The sequence below is a fragment of the Capsicum annuum genome, chromosome 8, assembly GCF_002878395.1.
Source record: "Capsicum annuum cultivar UCD-10X-F1 chromosome 8, UCD10Xv1.1, whole genome shotgun sequence".
NCBI lineage: Eukaryota > Viridiplantae > Streptophyta > Magnoliopsida > Solanales > Solanaceae > Capsicum > Capsicum annuum.
This window is the reverse complement of record NC_061118.1, coordinates 165913433-165925909: the sequence shown is the minus strand read 5'-3', so window position 1 is coordinate 165925909 and position 12477 is coordinate 165913433. Positions and strand designations below refer to the sequence as shown.

The 12477-nt window shown below is 36.7% G+C and overlaps 1 protein-coding gene across 3 annotated transcripts; it reads left to right on the top strand.

Annotated features, from left to right (window-relative positions):
* Positions 1-2154: 2154 nt before the first annotated feature.
* Positions 2155-9696, top strand: LOC107840255 (probable E3 ubiquitin ligase SUD1). Of its 3 annotated transcripts, none has more exons than XM_016684058.2 (9): positions 2155-2736; positions 3914-4606; positions 4822-5592; positions 5677-5888; positions 6001-6354; positions 7725-7885; positions 7972-8135; positions 8218-8364; positions 8987-9696. In XM_016684058.2, exons 1-9 carry the CDS (start codon positions 2395-2397, stop codon positions 9479-9481), a joined length of 3339 nt encoding a protein of 1112 aa, XP_016539544.1. In that variant the 5' UTR covers positions 2155-2394; the 3' UTR covers positions 9482-9696. The 3 variants fall into 3 exon arrangements, with proteins under 3 accessions (XP_016539544.1, XP_016539545.1, XP_047251002.1); XM_016684059.2 differs by having other exon boundaries at positions 2162-2736; positions 7728-7885; XM_047395046.1 differs by having other exon boundaries at positions 2162-2736; positions 7713-7885.
* The last annotated feature ends 2781 nt before the right edge of the window (positions 9697-12477 follow it).

Sequence of the window (12477 nt, the reverse complement as noted above, 5' to 3'; positions counted from 1 at the left end):
AAGTCTTGGCTCAAGGACTTTCAAACTACAAATTAAGCCTCACGGGCAAGAGTTAACTTTACCACGTTATATTTTCATTTATGAGATGTTCTACAATTATTGCCTTAGAGGTAAAACTTAATTAGCTTAAGTACTTTCAAACTACAAATTATGCCCCATGGGCAAGAGATGACTTTACCACGTTATGTTTTCATTTATGAGATTTTCTACAACTATTGCCTTAGAGGCAAGACTTAGCTCAAGGACTTTCAAACTACAAATTATGCCCTACAGACAAGAGTTGACACTACCACGTTATGTTTTCATTTATGAGATATTCTACAATACTTGTCTTAGAGGCAAGACTTAATTAGCTCAAGGACTTTCAAACTACAAATTATGCCCCACGGTCAAGAGTTGACTCTACCACGTTATGTTTTCATTTAGGAGATGTTCTACAACTATTGTCTTAGAGGCAAGACTTAGCTCAAAGACTTTCTAACTATAAATTATGCCTCATGGGCAAGAGTTAACACTACCACATTATATCTTCATTTATGGGATATTCTACAACTCTTGCCTTAGAGGCAAGACTTAGCTCAAAGACTTTCAAACTACAAATTATGCCCCACGGGTAAGAGTTGTCACTATCACGTTATGTCTTCATTTATGAAATGTTCTACAACTCTTGTCTTAGAGGCAAGACTTAGCTCAAGAACTTTCAAATAATAAACTATGCCCCACGGGCAAGAGTTGACACTACAACATTATCCTTTATTTATGAGATATTCTACAACTCTCGCCTTAGAGACACGACTTATCTCAAGAGTATTCAAAGAACTTCGTAACAATAATTCATGCCCTTAAATTTGCTTTAATGTCAAAAAAAGAAGATACCTTTGCAGATTATCCATTTTTTTATTTATTAGCAAAATATTATAGAAGTTGAGAAAAAAGAAAAAAGAAATCAAACAAAATAGAGAAATAAAAAAAAAAGATTGAGAATAAAAGGAAAGAACAAAAAAAGATCAAGAAAAAAATGAAGAATTAAAAAAATTGAGAAAAATAAAAATAAAGTTTGAGAAAAATAAGGGAAAAAAAGAGAACTGAAAAAAGGAAAAACAATCAAACAAAATAGAAAAAAAAAAGAGTAAGAAAAAAAAAGGCAAGAAAAAAATAAAGATTAAGAAAAAAGCGAAGAATTTAAAAAATTGAGAAAATAAAAAATGAAAGGAAAAAATAAAAATAAGATTTGAAAAAAATGAGGGAAAAAAAAGAGAACTGATAAAAACAAAAAACAAAAAAAAAAGTTAATGACAAATGAATTAAAAAAAGGAAAAAAAAGAAATAGATAATATTGAGAAAAAAGAAAAAAGAGAAAAAAAATAAAGGTTGAGACAAATGAATTAAAACATGAAAATAAAATTAAAGGAAAAAATAAAAAGTGAAAAATAATAAAAAATAGAATAATAAAATTAAAGGAAAAAATAAGAAGTGAAAATAATAGAAAATAAAATTTGAGAGACAAATAAGTATGAAAAGTTTAAAAAATATATTTGAGGTGTAGAGGGGCAAAATGGTACTTGTACTATACTTAAAAAGTAATAAAATTTATTTTTTAAAGACATTTCTTATTGTGATCAAATATCTAAAGTCATTCATATTTGGGTTTATGACATGCAATTTCCTAACCTAAGTCTTTTGTAAGATTTGTTTTAACATTTTAATAAATGGCCCAAAAGGCCGATTTTTTTTTTTAAAAGCTAGTAGTTTGCAAATTATGAAAATGATAAATTAGATGATAAATAAAAATATAATATTAAAATACATAGTATTGATATATTTCGCCAAACGACCTACATATAAAACTTAAAATTTATTGAAAAATAAATTTTTCTCTAAAAACTTTTTTTTAAAGGACTAAAGTGTAGATGTTATTGTATTGTGAAATAACAAGATGGATCTTTAATTTATAGAAAAAAAAAAATCTTTCCTTTTTATATTTTTATTTGAGGAAAAGTGGACAAATAAAATGGATGAAAGTATATATTGAAAAATAATATGGTAAAATTTTCTATTTTATGGGTCCCACAGTTCACTATTCAATGCAATATTGATCAATCAATTTGTTCTGCGCTATATCCGAAACTCCTCGCCGACTAAATGAGAAATTCCTCGTTTTCATCAACAAACAAAAATGTAAAAAAGGAAAAATATTCAAACACGTATCTTGAAAAAAAAAAAAACGCGTATACTATAAAAATTGAAGGGACAAAATAGTAATAATCCAACATAAACCGACGTCCATCATCCACGATTCATCATCCTCTGCTAAACCAAACCCGCCACAGCTCCATCACCCAATTACAGAAAAACCCTAACGGAGATCCAATTCCTCGCGAGTTCTAATCGTTGATGGAGATCGCAACGGCGGTGCCGGCGGCGTCGAACGATGGTGGAGGTGGTGGAATTTCTCCGGCGGAACGGTCCTCCTCCGCTGATGCGATCAATTCATCTTCATCGCCGTCTGAATCGTCTTCTTCCTCGACGGAACAGGTGAATCGTAAGGATTTGAATTCTTTGGCTAGCAGTTACGATGACGATGAAGATGAAGAGGATGTTTGTCGGATCTGTCGGAACCCTGGTGAACCCGATAATCCGCTACGGTATCCTTGTGCATGCAGTGGTAGCATTAAGTATGTTCATCAAGATTGTTTACTTCAATGGCTTAATCATAGTAACGCTCGCCAATGCGAGGTTAGCTCTCTATGCAAATTCTGTTCTATTTCTCCCTTTATTTTCATTGTTTCAGGTTAAATTAAGTTTCTTGTTATCAAATTTTATATATTGGATCTTGCCTAGAAAAAAGGTTTAAGGTTTCAGTGCGAAATAGGGGATAAAAATTCTCTTCTATTTCTCCTTTTATTTTCATTGTTTTAGGTTAATTAAGCTTCTTGTTATCAAATTCGTATATATTGGATCTTGCCTAGAAAAAAGGTTTAAGGTTTCAGTGCGAAATAGGGGATAAAAACAAGAAATACAAAGCCTCAATCTTAAGCTAATTTTTGGTTATATGAATCTTCTTTATCGATTTAGCTGCCTTTGTACGTGCTTCACTTCACTTGGTAATGTCTCTTTTAAGTTGAAGTATGGGTTCTCTATAATTTGAGCTAGTGGTTGAGGTGAATTCAAACTTAGAGATAACAGAACGTGCAAGTACCACACAAAAGATAAATAGAGGGATGTGATTGAAATGATTAGTCATATTTTATATAGACTTTTGTATTCGTTCGCATCAACGGTGATTTAAGGATTTAAAGGGGGGACAAAGTAGACCTAAAATCATGGGGAATGAAATAGGATCAGAAGACCTATGGTCTCTCGAAATTTTAGGTTTAGCAAAAAAATACAAAACAATATATTCATGTTGGCGATATCAACTAATTGGATGTGAGGCTTAGTCTTGATGGTATGTTTACATTAGATCCAACATTGATGGTCTATTAGAAATTTGTATAGAAAATATAAAGGATTTTCAGGATTAGATGACACCAAATTGTTGGATGTCGAATGAAACAGGCCTATATGGACTGAAATGGATAGTGATAATTCTTGTAGCGACTTATTTTGGGATTGAGGGATAGTGTTGCGTTGAGGTTTCTACTCGTCAACTGAAGTTGTGGTTTGAATTTTATAATTGTACTTACTATGTGAATATGAGCTATGTATAGTTGTATGACATTTGGAAGTGGTTGTGATTAGAGGATCATTTAGAGGTAATATTGACCAAAAATGATTAGTTTTCTATAAAGATTGACCATAAATGGTTCTACAATAGATTGTGGTTGAATACTGCACCACGTAACTAACTATTGGAAAGTGCATGTTGTTTTCTATTGGTGGAATCTCACTTTTTTCTTTTATTATAATGTAGGTATGCAAACATGCATTCTCATTTTCACCAGTTTATGCTGAGAACGCTCCAGCTAGGCTCCCTTTTCAAGAGTTTGTGGTTGGGATGGCAATGAAAGCCTGCCATGTCCTGCAATTTTTCCTGCGTCTTAGCTTTGTGCTTTCTGTATGGCTGCTCATAATACCGTTCATTACATTCTGGATATGGCGTTTGGCTTTTGTTAGAAGTTTTGGAGAAGCTCATAGACTATTCTTGGGTCACTTATCCACGACCGTTATTCTTACCGACTGTCTGCATGGGTTTCTACTCTCTGCTAGCATTGTTTTCATCTTTCTTGGGGCAACTTCATTGAGGGATTACTTCAGACATTTGCGCGAACTTGGGGGACAGGAAGCTGACAGGGAAGATGAGGGGGACAGAAATGCAGCCCGTGCTCCAAGAAGACATGCTGCTCCTGCAAACAGAAACTTTGTTGTTGATGGAAATGAGGAAGATGCTAATGGTGCACAGGGAATTGCTGGAGCTGGTCAGATAATCCGGAGAAATGCAGAAAACGTTGCCGCTCGTTGGGAGATGCAGGCAGCACGTCTTGAAGCTCATGTTGAACAGATGTTTGATGGTTTGGATGATGCTGATGGTGCAGAGGATGTACCTTTTGATGAGCTTGTTGGCATGCAGGGTCCTGTTTTTCATCTGGTTGAAAACGCATTTACTGTACGTTCTTGTTCTTACTTGCCACCTTTCTCATGCTTGACTTTTTTTCCTACTGTTAACAACTGTGGTCATTAAATATATTTTCGTACTCTCGAAGCTCTTGTTCTGCAGAAGACTATATTTTTCCTGATGTGTGTTTAATTTTCTCTGTTGTTGTTCTCTACAAGGTGAATTTGAGAAGTTAACTGATATTTGGTGATTTGCCTTCTGTGCAGGTTCTTGCCAGTAATATGATATTTCTTGGAGTTGTGATCTTTGTCCCCTTTTCATTAGGACGAATTATACTCTATTATTTGTCTTGGCTTTTGTCCTCTGCAAGCAATCCAGTATTATCAACTGTTATGCCACTTACTGAAACAGCACTCTCCTTGGCCAATATTACTTTGAAGAGTGCATGGACTGCTGTTGCGAATTTAACTCCTACTGCTAATGAAGAGAAGAGTTTGCTTGGTCAAGTCACAGAAATGTTAAAAGCAAATGCCACTGGGTTGAGTGAGGCAGCAAACAATCTCAGCACAACAGTGTCCACTGATCTTTTGAAAGGGTCATCTGTTGGAACATCCAGGCTTTCGGATGTTACAACCCTTGCAGTCGGCTACATGTTTGTATTTTCTCTGGTCTTTTTTTACCTTGGGATTGTTGCTTTAATCCGGTACACAAGGGGAGAGCCTTTGACTCTGGGGAGATTCTATGGCATTGCTTCCATTGCAGAAACCATCCCCTCCCTCTTTAGACAATTTGTAGCAGCTATGAGGCATCTGATGACTATGATTAAGGTTGCTTTCCTCCTTGTTATTGAACTTGGAGTTTTCCCTTTGATGTGCGGCTGGTGGCTGGATGTTTGCACCATTAGAATGTTTGGGAAGTCGATCACTCAAAGAGTGGAGTTCTTTTCAGTATCTCCATTGGCAAGCTCATTAGTTCATTGGGTTGTAGGGATTGTCTACATGCTACAAATAAGTATCTTTGTTAGCCTTCTTCGAGGGGTAAATTTCAATTAGACCTTTTCTGTTTCTCATCTCTATTATTTATATTGTTTTCTTTTACTAATTTACCACATTCTTTGGTAGGTCCTGCGTAATGGGGTGCTTTACTTCCTTCGAGATCCGGCGGATCCCAACTACAACCCCTTCCGTGATTTGATCGATGATCCTGTACATAAGCATGCTCGTCGAGTTCTTTTGTCAGTTGCAGTCTATGGAAGCTTAATAGTGATGCTCGTGTATCTGCCTGTCAAACTTGCCATGCGAATGGCGCCATCCATTTTCCCACTCGATATCTCGTAAGATTGTTTCCTGCTCTATCCCTATTGATTTTGGTTTCAATATATATGTGGTATGTGAATTTGAGCTTTCTTTCATCCCTTTGGTGAACTTTTAGATTTTCTTTCGCAGTGTATCTGATCCATTTACTGAAATACCTGCCGACATGCTTCTCTTCCAAATCTGTATTCCCTTTGCAATCGAGCACTTTAAGTTGCGTATAACAATCAAGTCCCTGCTCCGCTATTGGTTTACTGGAGTGGGCTGGGCTCTTAGTCTAACTGATTTCTTACTGCCCCGTCCTGAGGATAATGGTGGACAAGAGAATGGAATTGGAGACCAAGGAAGGCAGGACAGGTTTCAAGCCCCGCATGGTATACCAGATCGGGCCTTGGTGGGGTTTGCTCCCGATAACAGAGCTAGGCATGCAACAGCTAATTCCAACTTCGCAGAAGACTACGACACTGAAGAACAGGCGGATCCTGAGTAAGTTGAACTATTCTCCATGTTCATTAGTCCTGTTTTTATTGCACAATGACATATTATTCATTTCTTATGTCAGCAATGAGTCACTTCAGCCAATTAGTGTCGGTCTGCTTCAGGAGATGATAAATATCAGCTGTTTAATTTTTGTTTTTCCTAATTAGTGAGGGAACTCTTTCTTCTGTCTCATTCTGTGTAGTAATGTTTGGTCGGACAAAATGTCCAAAAATATTTGTTAAGGAAAATGCTAAAGGATGGTGGTTAGCTTGATCGACAAAACATCATATCAAAGTTTAATACATGAACCGTTAAATGAATTTTGGATTCGTAAATTGCGGGAGTTGTATAGAATAAACAATATTTCCAGTTAAGAGCTTCAAACATTTTGGCTTCACACACATGTCATATATATTGGGATGGAAGGAATGCTAATTTAACATCTTCCCAGATGTGTGAATGCAAAATTAACTTAAAAAACCCCTCGTAGATTTGTTTTAAAAAAATCCTATATAAGTTTTATAAACGGACAGTCTTCATAATATTACTTTTGTTTTTGTTTTTGAAAAAGGTACAAATTCAGTCTTCCATCATAATACATTTGGTCATTGTACATAGGACTAGCATTTGTTGTGAAGTGGTATTTAGCTTACTCATCGCTCGTGCGCAGTCAGTTCCACCAAGGGATTATTGTGGTATCTATTCCATTATTAACCACGTCATGTAGTGTGATTAAATGTCCTGTTTGTAGCTGCTATTGTGGTATCTATTCCATTATTAACCACGTCATGTAGTGTGATTAAATGTCCTGTTTGTAGCTGCTTCTTTTATTAGACTTTTTTTCTACTTAATTGTCATATCCATTCCGTTTGGGAAGTCGCGAACTATTATTACCTCTGCATGTTTTTTTGAACTACGTTAATGTGCGTGTTACTTGAGCCAAGGGTCTTTTGGAAACAACTTCCCTACCTTGAAGTAGGGGTAAGGTTTGTGTACTCTCTATCCCAGAACCCTCCTATGGGATTACCCTAGGTTTGTTCTTGTGGTGGTGGTGGTAGATAGTTTTCCTTTTCGGGCCCCGATACTTGTCAGTGGTTGGGTGATCCTATTTCTAAACGAAATAAAAGCTTGACCTTTAGTGTCATTCTTTGTTCTTGATTTTTTCCATTTGCACCCCCCATATGTGACTAACCTTCCTTTGCTTATTAATTTTTTTTGTTGAACGGAATTGCTGTTACCTTGCTTATCACGCACTGTCATAGCTGGTCTTGCTGGTTTCTGTAGCATCAAGTGATTAAGTCATAAATGGTGATATTTTATCTAAGTTCACCTCGCAAAAACTTTTAGTGTCTTATGTTGTTTAGAATCATCTTTAGCAGGTACGCCTTTGTGCTCCGTATTGTGCTGTTGCTGGTTGTGGCATGGATGACTCTTCTACTTTTTAATTCTGCCCTCATAATTGTACCGATTTCACTTGGACGTGCGCTCTTCAATTCCCTCCCATTGCTTCCAATAACACATGGAATCAAGTGCAATGGTATTTCTGTAACTCTAGCCCAAGTTGGTTTCTGTTCTTCAGTCCACCAATAAAAATGCTGACCTTTTGTTGCTTTGACTTCTCAGATTTATATGCATTTGTAATTGGGAGTTACGCCATTTGGACTGCCATTGCTGGAGCGAGGTACTCAGTTGATCAAATTAGGACTAGGAGGGTTGCAGCTTTGATTAACCAAATATGGAAATGGTGTGTCATTGTTCTGAAGAGTTCTGCACTGTTGTCAATATGGGTAATGGCACCTTTCATTTTGATTCAGTACTTGAACCTTTTTTTTTTTTCGAACTATATTTATTTGCTGATTCTCTTTCCAGATCTTTATTATTCCCGTGCTAATTGGACTGCTTTTTGAACTTCTGGTCATTGTGCCCATGCGAGTACCCATTGATGAAAGTCCAGTCTTCCTTCTTTATCAAGATTGGGCTTTAGGACTAATCTTTCTAAAGATCTGGACCAGGCTGGTAAGTGCCTTATAGTTTGTTTACATTCTTATGAGCTTTTGGTTTTACCTGTTTATAAGACTGGCATGTGGGTTTGAACCTTTATTGTTAATTCGTCGCTGAATCTTTGGATGTTACACGCTTTTGTCCAGAGCATTTCCTTTGACTTCTGTTCTATTTCCTTGCTAATTCATGGTTGATTTGCATCTTTTCTCCCTACGATTTCTGGATATTTTTCATTTCAAAGTAAAACTTTTCACTGTAGAGCAGGATTGCAGTTCACTTTGTTTATAAATATAAATATATCAAATATTCCTTCTCTGGGACCTCCCATTCCTCCATGTTTTAAGCTCAAGCATGTATTGGTTGAGCTTGTTGGGAGAATGCCCAGATGTTGATAGCCCAAAGCAGTTTGAAAACAATCATACTGCCGGAATCAATTAGAATTTTTATACTGGAACATTTTTGACGAGCCCTGCTGATGCAATCAGATAGAAGCGCTTTGCATATCCCTATAGACTGTTTTGTTATAGGGATACAAGTCATTTGGCATCCAAGTATTCCCCCTGTGTAAATGCACATTAGTTGCTTCACATTGGCATGTCTAATTACTTTACCAATTTTTTAACTTTGTGCAAAGCAGGTTATGCTAGATCATATGATGCCACTGGTGGATGAGAGCTGGCGACTGAAATTTGAGAGGGTGAGGGAGAATGGTTTCTCTAGGTTGCAAGGCTTTTGGGTGCTTCGGGAGATAGTCCTTCCTATCATCATGAAGCTGCTTACGGCATTGTGTGTTCCATATGTTTTGGCCAGGGGAGTGTTCCCAATACTTGGTTACCCTTTGCTTGTGAACTCTGCTGTTTACCGATTTGCTTGGGTTGGCTGCCTTGGTTTCAGTCTCTTCTGTTTCTGTGCTAAGCGTTTCCACGTATGGTTCACCAATCTCCACAATTCTATACGCGATGACCGCTATTTGATTGGTCGTAGACTTCATAATTTTGGGGAAGAGGTACTTCAAAGGCAAAATGAAGTAGAGTTGGCCAGAGAGGTGGAGATCCCTGTACTGAATGGGGATGTTCAGGAGGTTGCTGATGTAGGACTAAGACACAGGCGTGGTATAATGCAAGATGCTTGAAGTTTGTACCAGTCGTGATCCTCAGCTGCTCAAATAAGGCTTGTGAGATGTGGGGTTAGGGTAGGCTGAACAACTGGATTATTATTTGCCTTTCGGAAGTAGAGAAGCCAATTTGTATTAGTTCTGAGCAGTTTCTCTATCAGTAATATTTACTACTTGTGAATATGTACTTTTAACTTGGTGCTGACATAATTAGTGATTCAATTTTCGGGGAAGTCTAGTTTGTCTAGTTTTTTTTTTTTTTTTGGGGGGTATTCTTTTCTGTTGTCTAATTTATCACACTTGCAAGTGGCAAAAATGTTTTAACTATGAGGTCTTTGGCTCTATTTGATGGTAGTTACTGTAGTTACGAACAAATTATAATTTTGGAAACGCTCCCAGTGCCACACTCTTGTATGTTCCCTTAGGCCTAGTTCTGTTTCTTTTACATTTCAACTATGCAAGCGAAAGTTGACTTGTGATATTGGAAACGGTGAACTCATGTGGCAGGAGAGAACCTATCTCAATCTCCTAGCGTGTATTAGTGTCGCCCCTAGCCTAGCCTAGGCATGGCGGACAAGAACCGTGTGTCAGCTATGTGGCTGACATATATACTGTGCGGAAGAGTTACAATTTACAAACAATGATGAGGGGCTATGTACAACTATGACCACGTATGACAACTAAACACTGTTTGGTCCTGTATTTATAGAAACACAGTGCCCCCAAACGTAGGGACGTTAGTACATATAAAATATGTACTAGTATGTAAAGCAGACAGAATAACAAGTAAACGTATAAGGATGCTCAATGAGTCAAACAATAGAATGAGCTACTGCGGATGATTGAATACTAGAACCTCTAATATGAAACTATAACTTATGAAAGAACGGGTCACGAATACACCCTATAAGATTGTTACGTATGCATTTACCTTATTAACTTATCATACAACCGCTTATGAATAAATCATTGTTATTAAGGGCCTAGCAATTTGCCTAAGTGATGTCGTGTGCCTATTTTTAATACAAATAATCATATGATGGCCCACCAAGGGCACTCTATGTCAAGTGTACCATATGTGTTACCCAGATACTCCTGACTATGATGTTATACGTATAACTGTAATCACGGTCTGATGCAGGGTACGCCCTTCATTGGGACTCACTGTAAGGGTCTGCCCGCAGGCCATATGTGTCATATATTCGTTCGAGTCAGGGAAACTAGTCCAACCGACTCCAAATACAAATGATGCCACAAGGGCAGGTACGCCATGCATTCGGGCTTGCTATAGTGGTTTGGTCTCAATTCTGTGTACAGAATTACGTCGCGCGTGTGCCAAGCCAAACCTATGATACCCTCCCGTCGTTAACCTTTATCAAATAGTGCTTCGTATGCCTATGCAAGTATATATATTCCGGCAAATACTGTCTAGTTATTCAATTAGTGCTTTCCATATACAATTAACTTCTTTAATGGTATCGAACTATTACAACGCTTGTACTTTATATCATCATATGACTATATCGCTATGTATTCTAATATATTAGTGCGACTATAGTATGCCCATTTATTCAAGCTTATAACATATGACGATATACTAGGTGACTTCTAAGAATTCCTAATGAAGACGAACACACTCTATAGATACGTGACTTGATGGGAGTAGTACAAATATTTTGACCTCAACAAACTGGCGCAAGAAGCATGATTATGCGTAATTTCAAATGAAAAGGATATATGGTCCATGTGTTAGGCATATAGAAATTGAAAGCTCTATTCACATATATCAAGTAGACTATCTCGACTATTTTAGGAGGGACAAATGATTACAGGTCGTGCCTTAAAGACGAAGGAGATTTTAGCTTTACATATCTCAATTTCGGATTCCATAATATTCAACGGGCTGGCCCTTTATCTTACAATAGGAAATCTCGAGGACTTCATAGATAAAGTAGATTTGCGGGTTCCAAATGATACCAAAGATTCAATCTACATATCCATAATTTATTCACGTCATGCTCGACCATAAAATGAAATAATTGGATCACTATGACATCTTATCAAACACCTAGCGGACATAAAGCTCCATAACCTTCATTAATGGTGTTTACACAATCAACCACTCTTATTCTTGATGAAGAAAATTCTATTAACATACTCGCATATATAATGACTTACCTAACTGCCAATGAGTTAACAGTTCACCTAATACATAATTTCATCAATTCTATCCAATTTCAACTTTTACCTTTTATTCAAGAACCCTAACTAACCTAATCCACTTCAAGATATAGTATAAAAGCTCGGATTAAGTATTCCCAAATGCTTATCTATAATCATATTCGAAAATAGAATAAGGAATTTACCTCTTGGGGTTCAAATTTCAACTATAAGTATTGTAAATTAGTTTTTGAAATCTTTTAAGGTTGCCACAAAATCCTTTGAGCTTATGATCCCGAAGGACGTGGGTACCCTTCCTCCGCTTATAATTCCTTCCTGAAGGTTAAGATTTATTATCGCTGTTGATAGGGGAGAAAAATAACGAAAGAAAGAGAGAAACAGAGGACGGCGTTATTCTTGTTTCCTGGAATCAATTCCAGTGATTCCCTCCCCTCTTTTCCACTTAAAACACTAGTTTAGGTATAATTAAGAGGTGGCCCCCACATATTCTCAATATTAATAACAAATAAAATATAAGGAGGTATCAGTTACTATCTTATTTCAATAGACATCAAATATCGAAATAAATAATTATATTTATACTGTTTTTTATAATTTTAATGCTATATTCCTTCACACCATTAACTTAGATTCAGTTTATTTATTTTTTTCAAGATGATACAAATATAATCATCCTCAAATCATATGTACCACGTCACTCTCCATAGATGAGGGGTTGTACTTATCTCATTGCTTCTTGGTGGCACCAAGCGATTTCCGAAAGGCCTAGGAGGCGATGGGAGTAGTTGAATACTTCTTTTTTTCAAAAGACAGTCTTCAGCAAACAGGTTGCA